Source organism: Oppia nitens, unplaced genomic scaffold, assembly GCF_028296485.1.
Source record: "Oppia nitens isolate AA-2021 unplaced genomic scaffold, nextdenovo-longstitch-racon4-pilon3 scaffold17_pilon_pilon_pilon, whole genome shotgun sequence".
Taxonomy (NCBI): Eukaryota; Metazoa; Arthropoda; class Arachnida; order Sarcoptiformes; family Oppiidae; genus Oppia; species Oppia nitens.
In genome coordinates, this window is record NW_026533196.1 from 1,317,451 (window position 1) to 1,336,758 (window position 19,308).

Below are 19,308 nucleotides of genomic sequence, written 5' to 3' on the forward strand. Positions count from 1 at the left end.
ATGTAAATTAAATCACATTTTAGAAACTATGAAGTTTTAATAATATAATGCAATATAATTTATTATTGATTACACTTTGAATAAAATATATATAAAAAAAATATATTACATGAGTGTGTAAATAGTTTGACCAAAAAAATCTATTTAAAAATGTTAATTACTTTTCTCCATATCTAGTAATACAGTTTAATTAATAATAATTACTATTTAATTAATTTAAAGTTAACAATTTTATTACATTTTATTAAATATTTGAATATTTTTGTTTTTTGTCAATTGTTTGCAATATTTTGGTCATCTCATAAATTAATTAAATTATGAATAAAATTTTACAAAAACTAAAATTTATATTTATTTTATATAGAGATATTTTTTTGCATAATATAGTATTAATAATATAACTTTATTACAATTGCTATATTAATACAGTATATGAAGTTTCCATACTATGATATTTTTTATTAAAAAAATATTTTTGAGTAATTTTCTTAAGAAAATTGATTGAAAATTTTAATTTATCTAACTTTAAGAGTAAATATATTATGATAGTACACAAAACAGACATATTATACGGTAAAAAAGTTTGTAATAAAATATTAAATCTTATTACACAATATATCTACAAAATTTATGTATGTAATCTTTAAGTTATTTAAATAAATAAAAATTTATTAAAATAATACCAATGTAGAATATTGAGGTTTAAATAATTATATATTTTTTATAAAATATGCATTAGTTTATATATACTGTATATAACATCAAATTTTTAATTATTATAATAATCATATTTTATTAATAAATAAAAAAATTCTATTTTAAATTTTGTAAATTATAATAAGGTTTAATAAATCATATAATTATATAAATATTTTAATCATTTTAATTAAAAATCATAATTTGAAATTATTTTCACTTATATTTTAATGTTATATAAATTTTCTATTAATTAAGTTATTTATTATCATGGTACTAAAATAATATTATTAAATAAATTAAATTTTTATTACTGTTATTTTACTCATAAATATAAATTACTGTAATAACGTATTTACTATTAACTAATTATTAATCCTTTTAACTATTAACTCTTTTTATATATTTTTAATAATTATTAATTGATTTATTTTCTATAATTTCAGACCATTTAAAAAAATCTTACCGTAATTGTAATAAATTATAAAACAATTAAAATTATTATTTTTTATTTATGAAATTCTATACATAATATTTAAATATATCTAATAAATTAATTTCAATTATAACTAATAACTAAAATATTGAATGATATAATAATTGTGTAATAATTTTAGATATATTTGACAACAAGTGCTTTGGAGTCGTGTGTGATCTGAATATCCATTTTGACGATACATTTGAGTTGATATGAAAGGATTTGTTCGGAATAACCGATAAGAAAATACATCTTTGTTTGGACAACGGATTGGTGAACAATACCCGAAACTATTATAATGTTTGCCCGCCTTTTGATAATAATCTCTGAAAGAAATAGTCGATGAAATGTCCCGAAAATGAATTTCCGTATAAACAGATCTTCGACAGTCGTTTGACTTGTGTTAGTCCTACCGATGCCGACCAGACTCGAAGTGTTCCACGAATTCCAGCCTTTCCTCACCGCTATATAATGCGGAGGATTTACCATCTCGTAGGTCATCGGAAACGTCTTATTCCGAGTCTTGGATCTCGTGTAACGCGCGGCCACTTGTTTGCAGTGCACGTGACTCGTGTGTATACATCGTTGCCATTGATGGACAAGTGTACGGATGTCCGTAAAGAGCTAAACAATTAGTTAAAACGGTTAGTGAAGTCAATATCGGCCGGTAATCCGTAATTACTGACCACTCGTTGGCCGACAACTGAATTCATGAGACAATCAGTGATTCATTCAAAACAATAATTGTAAACAATATTTGCAAAAAAAATAAATTTATAAATAAATAACGTTTTGTTTTGTAGAAGAAAAAAGTTAACAACTAATAGGTTGACCAGTGATTGATGTCAACATTAATCGGCGATAAAGTGGTCATCAAAATGTTTACGACTGTTGTAACCGATGTTTTGCCGACCGATCAATACATTTGGTTGACATTTGGTGTGTGTTTTGAATTGAAAGTACATTTCAATTATAATTGTTTTCTATTGACTATTAATATGAATGTCTCTGTCATTGACTGACGTGTAATAGTATTGGAAAACATGTGATTCTGACGTAATTTCTTCCATTTTGGCAGTTATTGAGTGACACAAACACATAGACATTGAATGGATTGAATTGAACTGAAAGAGAGAGAGAGAGAGAGAGAGAGAGAGACACACAAACTGACGACACATTTGAAGGCAAACTAACTGTCAGTGCATTTGAGTTCAAACACTACTTCTTATATCGATTCCAGTGGTGATCATAACTAACGGCTTAATCAACTGATTGCACACATTTGACGACAACTAAACACATCCAACGACTGAAGACATGTTTATTTGGGACTTTTTCTCCGGTGTCTTAGGATTTCTTGGTCTGAATGAGTCAGCAATACATTGATTAACAAATTTTATTGAAATGTATTGTCATTTTTGATGAACAGGTTTATGGAAGAAGAGCGGAAAGTTGTTATTCTTGGGTTTGGATAATGCGGGCAAAACAACACTTCTTCATATGCTTAAAGATGATCGTATGGCTCAACACGTGCCTACTCTTCACCCAAGTATGTCGTGTCATCACTTGGATGACCACATTTGGCTCAATTGAATGACTAATCGATATATTGTTTGTTATAATAGCATCGGAAGAGTTATCAATCGGTAACATAAAGTTTACAACATTTGATTTGGGCGGACACAGTCAGGCCCGACGTGTTTGGAAAGATTATTTTCCCGCAGTGGACGCTATAGTGTTTTTGATCGACGCGTGCGATCGCGAGAGGTTTCCCGAGTCTAAAGTCGAGTTAGATGTATGTTTTGTCACTACTCGTTATAAATATAAAGAATAATTGAAATATTTATCAAATATAGAGTCTATTAACTGATGAACAGTTGGCCAACTGTCCCGTTCTTATATTAGGCAACAAAATAGACAGACCGGGAGCCGCCGGTGAAGATGAAATTCGTTCATATTTCGGATTACACGGTCAGACAACAGGAAAGGTATGTTTGTTTTTAATGTTTAATATGATGTGACGAAATGTAATGATTGATGACATAATGAACCGTTAGGTAAAAGTAGCCCGATCTGAACTACCCGGTCGTCCATTAGAGCTATATATGTGTTCAGTGCTTAAGAGACAGGGATATGGAGAGGGATTTCGATGGCTGGCGCAGTATATCTGATTATTTTAATGCAAATTGAAATCATTTAATTAAAACTTTTTTATAAATATATATATATATTTGAATTTAATGTATAAGTATTTAATTTATTGTTTCAATCGATTGATTGGTTGATGAAAAAAGACTCGACTATTAATACAATTTTTTAGTTAATTTTCAATTACTGATTGTTTATTAAAATTAATTATAATTATACACAAAACACACAATGAGAGCATGTTTTTAGTAGTAAATAATTTAGTATTTTAATTAATTGATTTGTTTATTTTTTTGCTCTTAAATTAAATGATTGATTTTTTGTGGCCTTAAAATAATTATTATAATAAAATGGTAGGTATTGTAAGTGTTGAAAAAAATCTAATCAAAGATTTTAAACATTTTTTTCCAAAGATTATATTAAAATAAATTTTAATAATGAATTGACATAAAGTTCCACATATTATAGCATAATTTAGGAATAAATTAATTTAATATTAATTATAATATCAACTAAAATATCTAAAATAACTACAAATAACAACTCATTTTTAAATGAATGTCATTTTTCTTATATTTTAAATACAAATTTTTGTACTCAATGTTTGATAGTACGGTAATTATCTTTTAAGCTTATGTGTGATAATTACAAACAAACATTAAGTTATTTATCAAACATTGAATAATATGACATAAATTCAACACATCATATGATTGAATAGAATTTACATAAAACACATGATTATACGGAATGTTTTTATATTTATTAAAATAAATAATTAGATATTGTATTGAAAATTAATTAAATTATTCTACAAATGTATATCTATTTTACGACACTATAAAAATTGATTTCATGTAATATTTGTCTGTAAAGCATTATTCAGATTTAAAAAATTGATAACATTTGGTATCAAAATATTTGTAAAAATTATCCGTTTATTAATTGATATAAAGTTTGATTAGAATAACATTTAAATTTATAACTCGAAGTCATATTTAGGATCTATTGGCCAAAAACTCTTGAATATGCGAGAGATCGCGAGCCAACCAATCAATGTTCAAACGTATTGTCTCTAATGACTGTTGAACTGTACGTTCAGTCCCAGGAAATTGGTTTTGATTAAAGAATGCTTCCACTTCTTGGAGACGCTCTTCTGTTGTGAAGTTCTCCGACAAATACTGTCAATTCATAAGTCATGTCTTATAAATACAGGTAATATTCGTAGTTTGTATGTATGATTGACATGTATGTGCTTACCTTAACGAGACGACTAACAATATAGCCGCCGTCATATCGGCTTTTGATCTCATCCTTGTGCTGTTTGAAGAACTCCCACGCAATGTCGCGACCATTTTTGGTCATCGCCACCGATATGATGACAAACGCCGAATTTTGAGACCTCACTTCAGTCTATATAAACAAACATTTTTTTAAGTAATAAATAACTGATAAGTAATGTAAAGTATATTATTACCGATAGCGCAAAATCGAGTACTTTAGCGATACGATTGGCATCCTTAACACATCCCAATGCTCTCGACACGCGATCTTTTTCTTCGTGTAAATCGGTGTCCCGATAGAGCTAATAAATAATTGAAAATTAAGATATCTGTCGCGTATTTCATGTTTTTTTTTTGTTGGTATTCATTACTTTAAACAATGCTTCAAAAGTTTTGTCGTCGCAATCAATAGCAACGGCCCGATAAACTGCAGCTCTGATGTCTGGAGCAATAACATAGGTTCCGTTGCAATGAGAATCAAATAGTTTCTTAGACTGTGATATTACATCCGGACAYTCAAATGTTGCCAATCGGTTAATTAGTAAACTTCTAAGCAAAGTATTCAAATGAGTTTCGTCTTTAATTGGTTCCCATCCGAGACGCGAAAATATTTTTGATATTAATTGACGACCGAACTCATGAAATTGTGTCATTGAGTCTGTTTGAGCCAACAGTAGATTTAGTTTTCCAAGACATCCATTAATTGAGTTCCAAACAGTATAATCATCTTCATTAGCAAATGCATCCATTAATTTCAAGACATCTACAGTTGACGCCTGTCCTGACTGAACCAAAGCAAATAAGTCATTTTGAAGACCCAATCGATCCAATGGCGGCAAAGTCTTATCGGTAACTGATGGCAAAAGCAATTCAACAGCTCTGGTGAATAGTTGACTCGATATACACCAACACATCCCGGATTCAATTTAATCCATTCATTGTTGGCTACGTTTGGTATTTCGATTTCAAGTGTTTTGCTGTCCATAAGTGTCTCAACGGCTACTTTGTTAGGATCGGAACCCTTTATTATTGATATAGGAATCATCCACAATGCAGATGATTCAGATGGTGACAATTTTCCATCCGCACAATACTTTTCTTGAGTTAAATTTAAAATTAGTGAATTTCCATCACGTCTTGAAGTGACCTATTAATTGATTAAATAATATATAGTATTACTGAATATAATATTTACCGGTAATAATAAAATAATTGCAAACACACTGTTATGACTGGATATCCTTTCTGTTTAGTCCAAGTGCTCATCACATCTCTGATTGGTTTATTACTGGCCTCTTGTAATGCTGTCCACAAATCTTCAGTTAAAGTGTTTTTATACTTATGTCGATCCAAATAAATATTCATTCCTTTGCGAAACATCTTATTTATGAAAATTCAAATACCGGTAATTATATCTTATAAAATAGTTATTACCGGTATATAATAGTGTATATTATTACCTCATCACCAATAAACCTATGAAGCATACGAATAACAGTCGCTCCCTTATTATAAGAGATATCGTCAAAAATTTCGTCAATTTCTGATGGATGACCAACTGGTACTTCAATTGCATGCGAGTTGTGGAGTGCATCCAATTCAAGTGCTGGTGTGTATGTGTCGGAAACAAATTGAGTCCATATGTGATATTCGCTAAACAAATGATCGACACATAAGTTCTCCATAAAAGATGCAAATCCTTCATTAAGCCAAAGATCTATTGTTTAAATACTAATTTTAATATCATATTTAATAATAATTTATTTAAATGATATTACGTGTCCACCACTCCATAGTGACTAAGTTGCCAAACCATTGATGTGCTAACTCATGTGCCACAACTAATGCAATCCATTGTTTTCTGTTTAAAGAAGTGTTTTGTGGATCAACTAAGAGACAAGTCTCTCTGTAAGTGACTAAACCCCAATTTTCCATAGCACCCGACGCAAAGTCAGCAATCGCTATTAAATCCATTTTAGGCAATGGATAAGCAATATTGAAATATTCTTTATAAAATGGAAGTGTTTTAGTGGCCACTTCCAGAGCAAACACTCCCTGATCCTTCTTTCCAATTGGTGTATAGACTCGAACTAATACGCCATCAGCAGATTTGTCTTCAATGTATTCATATTCACCAACAATAAATGCTACTAAATATGTAGACATAATGGGAGAAGTGGCAAATTTAACCACTTTAAGACTTTCGTCATCTTTAGAATCGTTTTCAGATATGACATTCATGTTTGAAAGGGCCACTCGATTCTTAGGCACTTCAAGAGTAATGTCAAACGTGGCTTTAATAGCCGGTTCATCCCAACAAGGAAATGCTCGGCGGGCGTCAGTTGCTTCAAACTGTGTGGTCGCCGCATACCTTTCCTCCCCTTCAGGAGTCGTGTATTTGCTTCTGTAAAAGCCTTTCAGTTTATCATTAAGTGTTCCGTTAAAGACAATTGTCAAGAGTCCACTTCCAGGTGTCAAAGAGTCACTGAAATTCAAATAAACCGTTTCTGTGTCAGCCAACARTTCAATCTTCTCAGAATTGAGTGCTAAGAAAACAAACATTTAAATCAATTAATAATCAGATAATTGTCATAATCTTTAGTTATGCCTACTTTTGCCACTTTCAGTAGTAAAAGAAGCGGAACTAATATTCAATTCATTTGCGTTTAATATTATTTGTTTTGTTTCTTCATTCACTTTGACTTTAATGCTTTCACTTCCAGTAAATGTTAAACTCTTGAGATTAGGCTTAAGAGTGATGTCATAATTGATTGGAGTGACAGTCGATGGCAAGCGTTTAAATTCAGATGTCTTGAATCCGCCTCTCATTGTTAATGATTTAATAGATATTATAATCAATCTTTTAGATGACAATAAGCAACGATAGCCGATAAACTGGAACCGATTCAAGTGATGATTCGTATGTCTAAAGGAGCGATAGATCCATAAGATTTGCTTCATTTTAATCAATGATTTAATACTCAATAATCAATCAATGATTTAATTGATTGATTGATCAATTGGTATAATCCATCGCTAAAGATGTTTAGATTGTCTTTAATGATGGATGACATCAATGGTTACATATGATTGTCATGTCTTTGAATGTCTTTGAATGTCCTAATAGTATGTAATAATAATAATGGACTCAAAGTCTAGTCATTAGTTAAATATTATTAACAATTTAATTGTTAGACCTATTAATCATCTAAACATTTACTGACATTTATTACACTAACTATCTATACATTCAATGACATCACTCAACACTAACTCACCTCTAATATAGTGCTAATTATGATCACAATTAACACCAAATTAATGCAAACAATCAATCAATCAATCAATGAGTTGACAAAAGCGTGAATTTAAAGCAATGACAGTACAGATGGCTCTGTCGTCACAACAAGTGTTTCATTGAATGACATTTGGGTTTAATATTACATTAATTTATAATACTTTAGACTCAAAAACAATAAGTATTTGAATGTAAGTCAAGGACACCAATCGTTCATCAATTATGTGTTCAATTGGTAAGACTTTAAGCCCACAACTCATATGTTTATCACTGAATGTTTAGTATTGTTTAGACGTAACTGTTGTGTCATTTAGTGATTGAGTTTGACTGACAATTGCTGACCATTTGTTGTCATTCAGTGATTGCAATGTAAGACTTGATTCATAACATTGTAAAACATATGTCTTGAGGCAAACAATGACACGAAATAGTCATTTGGATGAGATATCAATGAAATGAACCACAGATGCTATTATTGAATATACTGTTAAACTGATTGTCTCTCCAGAAGTTAACATTAAGTCAATGTCTTCAGTGATTCCTGAGATTCGAGTCTATTCGCCGTCGGAAACGACACAAGAAATTAATAATAAAATGAAGAGAAGTGTTGGCGATTACAATGCAAAAGTTGGTGACACCAGTGATGCCAATAAAAGCTTGAATGGATTGGACAAGAATGAGGTGAAATCGGATCTAATTTCTTGGGAAAATACATTTCATATGCGAAACATAAATCTAATGAATTTCGGCACCAATTTATTGTCCAATCGGTCCACTTATCGATCGCATGCCATATCTCTTCACAGGCAAAGAATGGGCGGAACGTCGAGTACTCATAAATCGTTGAATATATTAAGACAAGCACTTCAACAATCAATTAATAAAGAAATCAATGAAGTGATTCAAAAATATTTGGACCGATTTTTTCGACCGGCTATTGATAATATTCGCAATAATAATGGCCCCAATTCGGTGTCCGAACAGCATATTCAAGCCGTTTGCCAACAAATATTGGAAGAATCGAAAAAAATGTATTTTGCGTCCAGTTTTACACGATCTAACAGCCCAGCTATGAATGGCGTTTCAAGCAATGGTGACAATACGTCTGATAATGAAAATAATAATCCCACAGAAGTGGAACCAAAGCCTCGACCAGTTGGTCGACCAAAGAGAGTCAGAGATTCAGACAGCGATTCAGAAGTTGGTTCTCTTCATACACTAAAACCGATAGCTTCGAGAAAAGGCAAACACGCGAAGCACTCATACCATCATAATTCAAGCGGACATTCGGGTCGTTCTACTCCTACAGTTGGCAGACCTCATAGCAAAACTGTTAATTCAGACTCTGCTAAAAGAGTCGTAAGAGACTCAAAGAAATGGGATCCAAACCGACTGTCCACCGAAACATTGTTTGTTTTGGGATCCAAAGCCAATAAAGCATTGGGCTTTGGATCAACAAGAGGTCGATTATATACAAAACATGCGGATCTCTTTAGATATATAGGAGATCAAGAAGATAAACAATGGCTTCACGACAATCATTTGATGCCACCAGCAGGTGGTAGAGCTTATCTACTAATTAAAGAAGATATATTAGATTTAATAGAATCGGATGAATATAATGGCGCACCGGGAGTTAATGCAAATGACATGGGATATGGATTTACTGTACCTCAGAGTATGATTACCAAAATGCAGGCCGTAATGGATAGCATGCGTAACAGTGATATGTCGCGCAAAAAGATTGAAAGCAAATCACGAGCGCTGGCATCCAATCCATTGTCTTATCAATTATTAACAGATAATTCAAACACTAATCAATCCAATGACACGTCGAGAGTATCAAGAGAGACATCATTAGAGCCGAGTCGTCCAGAAAGTGTTGTATCACCGGCTGATGACCTGGAATTGCCGTCAGCTGATCCATCACCGTTTAGTATTGGAGCCTCTTGTTTTGAAAGTGATGTCAGTCCTACCGGTAATGATAACCAAATATCTCCCATTCCTTCAGTTATAAGCACTAATAATATGATTGATATTTAAAGTAAGCGTTACATTATATTGTTATAAATTAAAAATTGTAATAACAAGGAAAAAATGATACCAATTATTAGTTACCAGTTCTCAGGTATTCAATCATTATTCCTCATAATTCCCGTTTTCGCCACTTTCTTGTATTTAATGTATAAATGACATCAAATTGTATATAATAACTATCATATAAATTATGAATATTCTTATATTTTATGAAATTAAATCATATTTTATTAATGTAATATTACCCTAATTTTATCTCTTATATAATTAGTTTAATTTGTTTATAAAAAAGTTTATTTTAATTTAAAATTAATTATAAAGTCTATTTTTATATAATTCTAAATGTAATAGTAATAACAATTTAATAAAATAAAATATTCAAATAATACTTTAAAATGATTTAGTATATGATTTATAAATTATTTTATCAAAATGTTTATACTTAATAATTACTAAATTTAATAATAAGCTAATTGTTATATTTTACTGAAAAACTAATGAAAATATAAGTATAAAATTATATTTTACTTATATTATTAATATTAAATATAATTAGAAGAATAATATTATTACATGAAAAATAGTTAAATCAATTTGAACACAATATATTATTTAATTTATAAAAACAATTTTATTTAAATAATTTTAACAAATAACAATTGGTATAAAAATTCCAGAAAATTGTCATTAATAGTAAAATTTATAACATTAATGGATAAAAATGGATGAAATAAATATTTTATATCAATAACTTAATGGTTAGAAAACAACTGTTTATTGGTTTTAAAATCATTTGATGATAGATTGATATTTTTATCGTCAATCATATCATTGAAAGAACTCTTGAGAAAGAACTTGATTGCTGTCTTTGTCGATGATTGTTGGCTGACATCGGGATTGGCTTTAATATCTTCGACAAACATTTCAAACGGATTGCTATTATTTGTGTCACTTTTAGTGTCACTATTATCTGTCTGTTCTTCAGTCGACAAATCGTTGAACTCATGTCTTTGTCTTTCCTCTTCATATGAAATCTTTGACATTTCAATAGCAATCAGCAAATCCATAGAATTGTCGTATTTATAGTTCATATCAATACTCAAGTAATTATTATCCATTTCTTGCGTCAAATATTTACATTTAAGTGAACAAAAATCATGCTTTTGACCGGTTCTTGGATTTAAAATTTTTGGTTTCCAACAATAAGAATTGCAACAAATGTCTGATTCTGTGTTATTCTGTGTGAAAAAATTATCACTTTTGTCACCACAAGTACTTAGATGACTATAATCGACGTGACAGTCATCGGGCCAGTCGTATAAAACAAATAAATTGTTATGTCTTCCGTGTTTGTCCTGAATCCAAGAATTCTTGTCATTTAAATCACTTAATGATGATATAATCGCTTGATTTATAAGACTAATATCGTTTTCATCACATGGATTGTTGAGATTCTCCATTGAATCCAATGCCAACACTCCCGGCAAACAATGTCTTCTCTGGTGTTTATTAAACCCTGAAGGGGTCTCAGGAGGAATGAGTCCATTACAAACTGCTGATAATAACTCTAATCTTTTAATCTTCATTTTATCTGTCAAATCAATTATAAAACTTTTAGAGTTTCGTAAATATTCAAAGTTTCCACTAATTGTTTCGGATAATCGATTTGATACAAAATTAAGATTATTTTCCATGTATTCAAATATAGCCTTATTATAGCCGTGATCTTCGAGATAATAGCCATAAACAGCTGAACCACACAACACATTACGCGATCGGATCAATTCAAGTGAACACTTATAAAGAAAGTCATCGTCTTCTGAAACCATTTTAGTTTCTGAAGAGGAGTTGATTTCTGTTAATTCTAAAGAATACTTAAAAAGTTCTTTTTGTTTAGATTTTGATCTTTCAATGAGTGATATTTGGCTTTCGTTTGTCATTAGATTAAACTTATATTTAGTGTAATAAAAGACAAATTTCTTGAGTTCTTTCATTTCGCAATTGTGTGCTTCGGCTACTCGTTTCAAAAGACAAAGATTTTGTTCAGCTCTTTGTGCGGCTTCTGAACGATTGCATCTAAAGTAGCCACCGGTGCCTGAGTTGTGCTTCTTCCAGGTCTCCAAACATATCCAACAGAAATCATATTTACATTTATAACAACGCAAATGATTACAGCCATCACTCTTCTGGATGTGAGCCTTACATCGCGGACATTGTTTGGCGTTTCGTACTAACCATAGACTATTGGCCGCGTCCTCTGTTCGCGAATACTTTTGTTTAAGTTCTTCAGCTTTTATATCACCAATTTTTGTCATCCAATCTTCCCATAGTTTACAATCACATGGACTATGAGGCTCTTTACGACATTCCCAGCAAAAGTTATGACCTGATCCGCACTCAACTGAGTGACTAACTGGAAGAAGTGGTGGCATATTCGCCAATATATACGAATGTTCGCTATTGACTTTGGTCTTGGATTCGGGTAAATAAACTGCTTTATTACAAACGGGATATGGACACCATTGGATGCTTTGATTGTTTTCAATAAATACTTCGATATCTTTTTGTAGGAAACGTTGAAAATATTCTGGAGAAACAACTTTTTCAATGATCTTAATTGTGATCAAATGGCAACAATTAAATGCTGGACACGACATACAAGATGTGTCTCCACTATCTATTTTGAGCTCTATATAGGTTTGCCAACAATTTGTACAAAATTGATGACCACATTTGGCACCAACCACTCCATTGGACACTAACTCTTGCGAACAAATATCACATAGTTTTTGTTCAACGGATTCTATGTCTTCAGTCTTGAGAATGTCGTTATCGTAAATAGTATTCAAATGTTTATGTTTTATAGATTTTTCGGTATCATTAAACCAATTATCGATCAACGATTCTTGTGACCAATCGTATGATCTGAGAATTACTTCGGCGGATGAAAGACTTATATTTAAAAGATTGGATGTCTCGACAATTAATTCATTTTTCATTTTTTCTAAATCATCGAACATTAGCTGAGAATAGTCTTCTTTTAAATTATAAACGGAATAATTATTATTTAAATTAACATTTGATTGACTGCTGAAAACAATTTTAAACTCTAAATACTTTAAAATATCCAAACAGTTGTGTTTGATGGCCACATCACACACTGTATCTCCTAATTGGTTCTCAATAAATAAATTACAATCATTTTCACACAAAATCTTAATGCATTCAAAGAGTCCATTAGAAACAGCCAAATGAAGAGCTGTGTTTCCATTTCTGTCCAAAGCATTTATATCAATAACTTCAATATTTTTCATACATTTGTCTGATTCATGGAATTGATTCCAATCGAGAAGTACTTTCAAACAATTAGCTCTCTTTTCATTTTCTTCTTCAGTAGATTTAAGTCTTATACTGTCTATTGACTCAATCGACTCTTCATCAAAGCGGACAGGGATTTGGCAAATGAGATGAAGAGCTGTCTGATTGAAGACATTCCTTTGATTGGGGTTTCCATTACATTCATAGAGAAGTGTTTTAACAATTGATGTCATCGACCACTTGCAACATAATAGAAGCGACGATTCATTTGATTCATTAATGTTTTCATTTGGATTAAAATGTGTCAACAGTTCTGAATGTTCTTCAATTAATTTAAGAGATGACACTTCGTCTCCGTTTTCAACATATTTACGAAATTTACTGTTATTTCCACCCATTGTTCACAAAATTCATTATAAATCTCAATTCAAATTGATATTCAAGTGATGCGATGCGTCTGACAATTCAATCAAAACAATAATGGAGTTCAAGAATTGAAGACATGTTCCTCAATATCAATCAATCCATTCATATAATACAGAATATAATATATGTATACAGAATAATACCTGTATATACTGTACAGTAGTATTATAGTACTGTATATACAGTATCTTAAAGAATAATATATGTAAATATTTTAACGTAATTCTTGAATATATAGTACATTATAACGTATACTGTATTAGTGAATATTCTTGTTATTACCAATAATACACAATATTATTGTATAAACAATACGATTAGTACTGTATACTGTATTTTACATATAATTTTGTTATATCTTAAAATATTTCATAAATTTAATTTATTTTCATTAAACAATTGATTTATTCAAATTAATTTATTACTAAAATATTTTTATTTATAGATAATTAAAATTAAATTTATTCTACTTATATTTAACAAAAATAGTTGTATTACAGTATATAAACTGTATATAAATTAATAAAAATTAGTTTATTTGAGCATTATTAATAATTATATAGCATTATAATAATATTATTATTTATGACTAGTAAATATTATAAATAATACTTAATTTTAATATATTTTAAAAATTTAATTTAATTTAACATCTATTAAATAGAAAATACTGTATAATACTTAATAAAAAAAACTAAAATCAATATCAATAAAGTGTAGAAAATATTAATCGGATAACAATTTATAAGTCTTCATACAAATGCCTTTTTCTAAACACTCGTCTCTGTCTTGACATGAATTGCACGTCTGTCTGATCGGACAACTCATACAAAACTGTTTTGAATCCAAATATCCATTGTTTCCAAAGGATCCCAAGTCTTCAATATAAACACTTTTGGATAGACTGTCTTCATTAAGAAGACGTCTCTTATATTGATTTCTAAACAAACGACTAATTGTTTTTACTTTATTTCTTTTAATTGGTTTTTTATCAAACAAACGTTGAAACACTTTATACGAAACCACAATTAATAATATAATTAAAAAAAATATTATAATACTAATTATTATATAAAAAGTAGTGCTCACTAAAAATGTTTTATTATTATTATTATATGATTTCTCTCTATCAATAAGGCTTTGATTCATAAATATCACATTAGAAATGGTTTCGTTAATAAAGACACTATTATTACGAGTTCTGTCTAATGGCTGTGTTTTGTCTCGTCTGCAAAGATAATGGGTTTCAATAGCTTTAAAGTCAAGAATTGGTTGACTTTCAATGATAACAACTTTGGTGTTTAGTGTTGATCTCTGGATTGACATCAATTTGTAGCTATCGCTCAAATAAATAGCATTATTGGTGACATCTAAAGCAAAATTTTGTTGCATTTTCTTCGTGGAGATTACTAATTGTGTTGTTTTCTCAAAATAATTTCTTCTAAATATATTTCCGTTCAGATCTGACCAATAAAGTTGGCTCTCAATTGGATCCAACGCAATGGTCCGGGCATTCAATGAACAAAATTTTATAATTTTTATAAGAGTTAATGATGTCTGACAAATACAGGTCCAATTCTCGACCCAAAATAATATTTGTCTTTTACTATCGACCGCAATGTCCACGGGATGTGATATATTACTCAACAAATTTGTGGTCACTTTTGTGTTGATATTAAAGATATCAATTCTTGAAAAGTCATATAAAGCTAAGTAAATGTTTTGATTTAACGAATCAATGGCTAGTCTTAAATGAGATCCAAAATTCATTGATAATAATTGTTTAGTTTGTGTTATATTTAAATATTGGTCAGATATAGTAAAAGTTGAACTAAATATAGACCGAGCCGTTAGGTCGGACCAAATCATCACATTTTGGCAGATCTTTTCGTTTACATAAAAGTCTATTGCAGTGATCTTCTTATCATTTGATTTATTTGAATACAAATCATCGATAGTTTGTGATAAATGAAGCGATGAATGGGTTGTCCAGTATTTTAATAAATTCCATGAACTCAATACTATTATATCTTCACCTAATAATACAATTATTATATTAAATACAATAAAATAACTATAGATTCATATTTTAATAATTATCATTTATTTCCAAATAATGTAAATTATTTTTTATCTAAAAAAGTATTAATATGTTAAAGTATATAATTATTTGTAATATCGTACAATACTGTATTATATGTTTGCAATCAATTGTTTTAAAACATTTTTAAAATCTACATTTATATTAATACATTATACCTATACTTATACCAATACATATACTTATCAATCATTGAAACTATAATTCAATCATTGATTTATATCAATAAACTTTGTGAGTACTGTATGTTACGGAAAACAATTTCTCTGTTTTGTTCATCAGATTTCAATTTTTAATAATTTTTAAATTTTGACTTTTTATTCATTTAGAGATTAAAAATGTAGAATAAGATTGTCTGAAAAAGTAATGTCATGTCTTATAATCTCTATATTTAACTATAAATGGGTGAATCAATAGCACAGTTAATGCATGTAAATAGAAAAGTAATTACTGTATATATGAGTGTTAATGAATGGATTGAAAACGAGTGAGTGAGTGGGTGAGTGAATGAGATACTGTTCAGACATAACAATACAATATACATTTTTCAAAGTTTGTTGTGGCAATGCTCTATAGCATTCTCAACTGTTTTTATAATAATTTTTAATTATTTATTGGCATATTTGCACAAATCTTAGTTAGTATGAGATAGCATTAAATGTAAAAAAATGTCATTTAATTAATAGCATAATTAATAATAATAATTAATTGCTTTGCATTTAAAACTAAGCAAATGTTTAATAATTTTGGTTAAAACTATTAATTTAAAAATGTATTTAATAAATGTTCAATCAATTAAAAAAATATGTTAAATTTAATAAAATAAAACTATCAATATATACTTTAAGTAACATTATTATAATATTAGTACTCTATATCTATCATTATATGTATTATATTTAATATTAAAATATGTTATAAAAAATATTATTTAAATAACTTATAATTTACAAACAATAAAATCTATTAAAAACCGGAAAGATTTTTAATAAATATATCAAATAATAGTTTATAATTTCACATCAAATTATTACAGTTACTCATATTTTTCGTTATAAACTAAATGTCGTTTAATTTACAATTTTTTTTAATTATTTGCAATATTTGCAAAATGTTATAATTAAAAAATAAATACATTTTTGTCTATTTTCAAATAATTTAACTAAAAATTTTTCATATAAAATGTAATGAATGGACTAAATATGAAAAGTGTGTTAAAAGATAATTATTAAAAAAAATTGTTGACTTTATTGTTCACACACTTAACGATAAGATTATTAATACATTAAAAATATATATTAAAAATCATTTATTATCAAAAAATAGTAAAACAATTATTGATATGAAATATCAGTGAAAAAAGCGCTAAAAATGAGTACAAAAGTTGAGACTTACGGTCATTTTGTCGGTCAGGGATTGCAGTGACCAGAGAGGAGTTGCCGGTTAAGAGGTCATCACTCTCGCCATAAATGCAGTCAATTGCGGCCAAAACAAGCAGTATTTGATAAGTTAGGGACAGTTGTCTATCGGTCAAAGTCATGACTATTATTATATAGTGATTGCTATTCAAAGTATTGTTAAATCAAGTGATGTGAAGGCAATGCATGTGTTGTTTGACTGAGTGTTACGTGACTTTCAATTCACATATAAATAGCGTTCAAATGCTTTAACACATGAATCCAATGGCAAACTTGTCTCTCAATGAGACACTCACTGGACTTGTCGTCACAAATAGCGTACACTTATTGGTATAACTTGTAAGACAACTGGTATTTGTAGTGTTGGTAATTTTTCGCAATTCAATTTTCGATTGCCGCAATTGCGGAAAATTGCGTGAAATTGCTTGAAATTGCGCGCATGAGGGAATGTATAAAAATTAACTTTGAAAACGTTAAAAATTTTGTTTACAATAGATTAAGAGAATTTACTAATTTATTATTATTTTTACATGGTTTTTAGATGGCAACATTTTATGATAAAATAATTAAATTTTATATAATTAATTTATGTTTTTATTCATATTGCTTTGCCATTTAAATTTTGTTAATTTTTTAAAAATTATAAATTGTTCTATTTTACAATTGCGATTTTCGCAATCGAGCTTTTTGCAATTGCGGCAATTTCACGCAATTTCCGAGCAATGCAATTGCGCATTTTGCAATCGGTACATCACTAGGTATTTGTCATACAATAGCATTGAATTGCATTTAACAATACATTTGTTTTTAAACACCAATTGTCGCCAAATTGTGTCACTATTTATATGACATAATGTTATGCAATCTGAAGGTTAAGTAAAGGTGTTTTGTATTGATTGGTCACTTGGGGTCACATGAGAAGCACATGAATGTATGGGTCAGTCCATTACAGTACACATTAATATCATATTAATATATAAATTAATTCAAACATAAATGTGTGTCAATTGATATGTTTTTGCCATTTGTTAATACATTTTCATAATTAACTTCCTTTTTATTTTTGAACACATCATCAATACATATATCATATCAAGTGTTTGTAAATTGCAATTAACTAATTGTCACAAATTATATGATAGTATTAATTCAATTATTCATTTGTAATACTAATTTAAGTGCAATGCATTTGTATGATGTGTTAAACAATATGATTATTATAACTGCAATATTTTGATTGAAAAAAGAGATCGACAGTCAAGTAATGCTTGAAATACTATATTATAATTTACATGAATTATATGTCAATATTATACTAATATCACAATTATTATAACATAACTTATTATTTTATCACTTGTGGTGAATACTGACTATATATAGCACACAAGTTTAGTATAGGACTAATTGACCCCTGGGTTCACATATTATAAAATTGGAGATTTTAGGCAGGTCTTTGAATTTAATATTTAATTTTATTATAAATGTTTATTATATCTATTAAAATATACATAATATTTATATAATATACTGTATGAATGTACTGTATAACAGTTTATTGTAATTAAATGCCATACTGTTTGCGTTACACTATTTTTGTTTGTATGACTAACTAACCTATAATTTTGATTGAACTAACAGTTCAAGTCTTATAAATGAGATTGAAAATGAAGTTTCACTACTTTTATATCCTATTTTATATTTAAGACTAAAATTATTTTTTAAAAAAATTTATTTTAAAAATTTTATTAATAATAAATAATTTTACAAATTAAAAAAAGTTTGTGTTGACTCAAATCAATCAATTTTACATCAATTCGTATATAGTTTTGGCACGTTTTACACAATTACCAGCAAATGATAATCACATATTCAAGTTTGTCACCAATTTTTATATACAATTTATTTTAATTTAATTATATTTTTAGATAATTAAAAATTAAACTAACAGAAAATTTCACAATTCATAATTGTATTTTACATTAATTATATAATTTATTTTATATTAAATTATTTATATTATTATTTTTTAAAAGATTTATATATAAATTTAATACAAAAACAACTTAATTAAATTTAACAATCGACTGCACACTAATATAATT

The 19,308-nt window shown here is 28.7% G+C and overlaps 6 protein-coding genes across 6 annotated transcripts; 2 read left to right on the forward strand and 4 right to left on the reverse strand.

Moving 5' to 3' along the window:
* Positions 1 to 1,229: 1,229 nt before the first annotated feature.
* On the reverse strand, positions 1,230 to 1,963 carry LOC128965575 (28S ribosomal protein S24, mitochondrial-like). Its single transcript, XM_054312284.1, has 2 exons — positions 1,861 to 1,963; positions 1,230 to 1,798 (listed from the first exon to the last, which is right to left on the reverse strand). The coding sequence occupies exons 1-2, from the start codon at positions 1,885 to 1,887 to the stop codon at positions 1,310 to 1,312; spliced, it is 516 nt and encodes a 171-aa protein (XP_054168259.1). The 5' UTR covers positions 1,888 to 1,963; the 3' UTR covers positions 1,230 to 1,309.
* Positions 1,964 to 2,221: 258 nt separating this feature from the next.
* LOC128965574 (GTP-binding protein SAR1-like) lies at positions 2,222 to 3,494 on the forward strand. The gene is made up of 5 exons (XM_054312283.1): positions 2,222 to 2,534; positions 2,604 to 2,723; positions 2,800 to 2,969; positions 3,031 to 3,162; positions 3,232 to 3,494. The coding sequence occupies exons 1-5, from the start codon at positions 2,492 to 2,494 to the stop codon at positions 3,343 to 3,345; spliced, it is 579 nt and encodes a 192-aa protein (XP_054168258.1). The 5' UTR covers positions 2,222 to 2,491; the 3' UTR covers positions 3,346 to 3,494.
* A 683-nt stretch (positions 3,495 to 4,177) lies between these two features.
* LOC128965606 (puromycin-sensitive aminopeptidase-like) lies at positions 4,178 to 8,012 on the reverse strand. The gene is given in 10 exon segments (XM_054312331.1): positions 4,178 to 4,503; positions 4,583 to 4,735; positions 4,800 to 4,907; positions 4,977 to 5,491; positions 5,494 to 5,752; positions 5,830 to 5,985; positions 6,066 to 6,322; positions 6,384 to 7,151; positions 7,218 to 7,531; positions 7,884 to 8,012. Coding segments are annotated over 9 exon segments (2,616 nt in total). The 5' UTR covers positions 7,435 to 7,531; positions 7,884 to 8,012; the 3' UTR covers positions 4,178 to 4,320.
* A 157-nt stretch (positions 8,013 to 8,169) lies between these two features.
* Positions 8,170 to 10,117, forward strand: LOC128965367 (deoxynucleotidyltransferase terminal-interacting protein 1-like). The gene has a single exon (XM_054312045.1). The coding sequence runs from the start codon at positions 8,429 to 8,431 to the stop codon at positions 9,944 to 9,946; it is 1,518 nt and encodes a 505-aa protein (XP_054168020.1). The 5' UTR covers positions 8,170 to 8,428; the 3' UTR covers positions 9,947 to 10,117.
* A 575-nt stretch (positions 10,118 to 10,692) lies between these two features.
* LOC128965529 (ankyrin repeat and IBR domain-containing protein 1-like) lies at positions 10,693 to 13,745 on the reverse strand. The gene has a single exon (XM_054312236.1). It carries the CDS (start codon positions 13,654 to 13,656, stop codon positions 10,693 to 10,695), a length of 2,964 nt encoding a protein of 987 aa, XP_054168211.1. The 5' UTR covers positions 13,657 to 13,745.
* A 665-nt stretch (positions 13,746 to 14,410) lies between these two features.
* LOC128965530 (uncharacterized) lies at positions 14,411 to 17,645 on the reverse strand. The gene is made up of 3 exons (XM_054312237.1): positions 17,181 to 17,645; positions 14,746 to 15,720; positions 14,411 to 14,694 (listed from the first exon to the last, which is right to left on the reverse strand). The coding sequence occupies exons 1-3, from the start codon at positions 17,323 to 17,325 to the stop codon at positions 14,411 to 14,413; spliced, it is 1,404 nt and encodes a 467-aa protein (XP_054168212.1). The 5' UTR covers positions 17,326 to 17,645.
* Positions 17,646 to 19,308: the final 1,663 nt, after the last annotated feature.

What these genes read in the sequence shown, in the direction of transcription:
- LOC128965575 (XM_054312284.1), bottom strand. Translation starts at nt 1,887, where the DNA reads ATGAATTCAGTTGTCGGCCAACGAGTG. An exon ending in CAGTTGTCGGCCAACGAGTG is followed by an intron (nt 1,799 to 1,860) that starts GTCAGTAATTAC and finishes CTAATTGTTTAG; the next exon opens with CTCTTTACGGACATCCGTAC.
- LOC128965574 (XM_054312283.1), top strand. Translation starts at nt 2,492, where the DNA reads ATGTTTATTTGGGACTTTTTCTCCGGTGTCTTAGGATTTCTTG. An exon ending in CGGTGTCTTAGGATTTCTTG is followed by an intron (nt 2,535 to 2,603) that starts GTCTGAATGAGT and finishes TTTGATGAACAG; the next exon opens with GTTTATGGAAGAAGAGCGGA. An exon ending in CGTGCCTACTCTTCACCCAA is followed by an intron (nt 2,724 to 2,799) that starts GTATGTCGTGTC and finishes TTGTTATAATAG; the next exon opens with CATCGGAAGAGTTATCAATC.
- LOC128965367 (XM_054312045.1), top strand. Translation starts at nt 8,429, where the DNA reads ATGTCTTCAGTGATTCCTGAGATTCGAGTCTATTCGCCGTCGGAAACG.
- LOC128965529 (XM_054312236.1), bottom strand. Translation starts at nt 13,656, where the DNA reads ATGGGTGGAAATAACAGTAAATTTCGTAAATATGTTGAAAACGGAGAC.
- LOC128965530 (XM_054312237.1), bottom strand. Translation starts at nt 17,325, where the DNA reads ATGACTTTGACCGATAGACAACTGTCCCTAACTTATCAAATACTGCTT. An exon ending in CCCTGACCGACAAAATGACC is followed by an intron (nt 15,721 to 17,180) that starts GTAAGTCTCAAC and finishes TTGTATTATTAG; the next exon opens with GTGAAGATATAATAGTATTG. An exon ending in TACTTTTTATATAATAATTA is followed by an intron (nt 14,695 to 14,745) that starts GTATTATAATAT and finishes TTTCGTATAAAG; the next exon opens with TGTTTCAACGTTTGTTTGAT.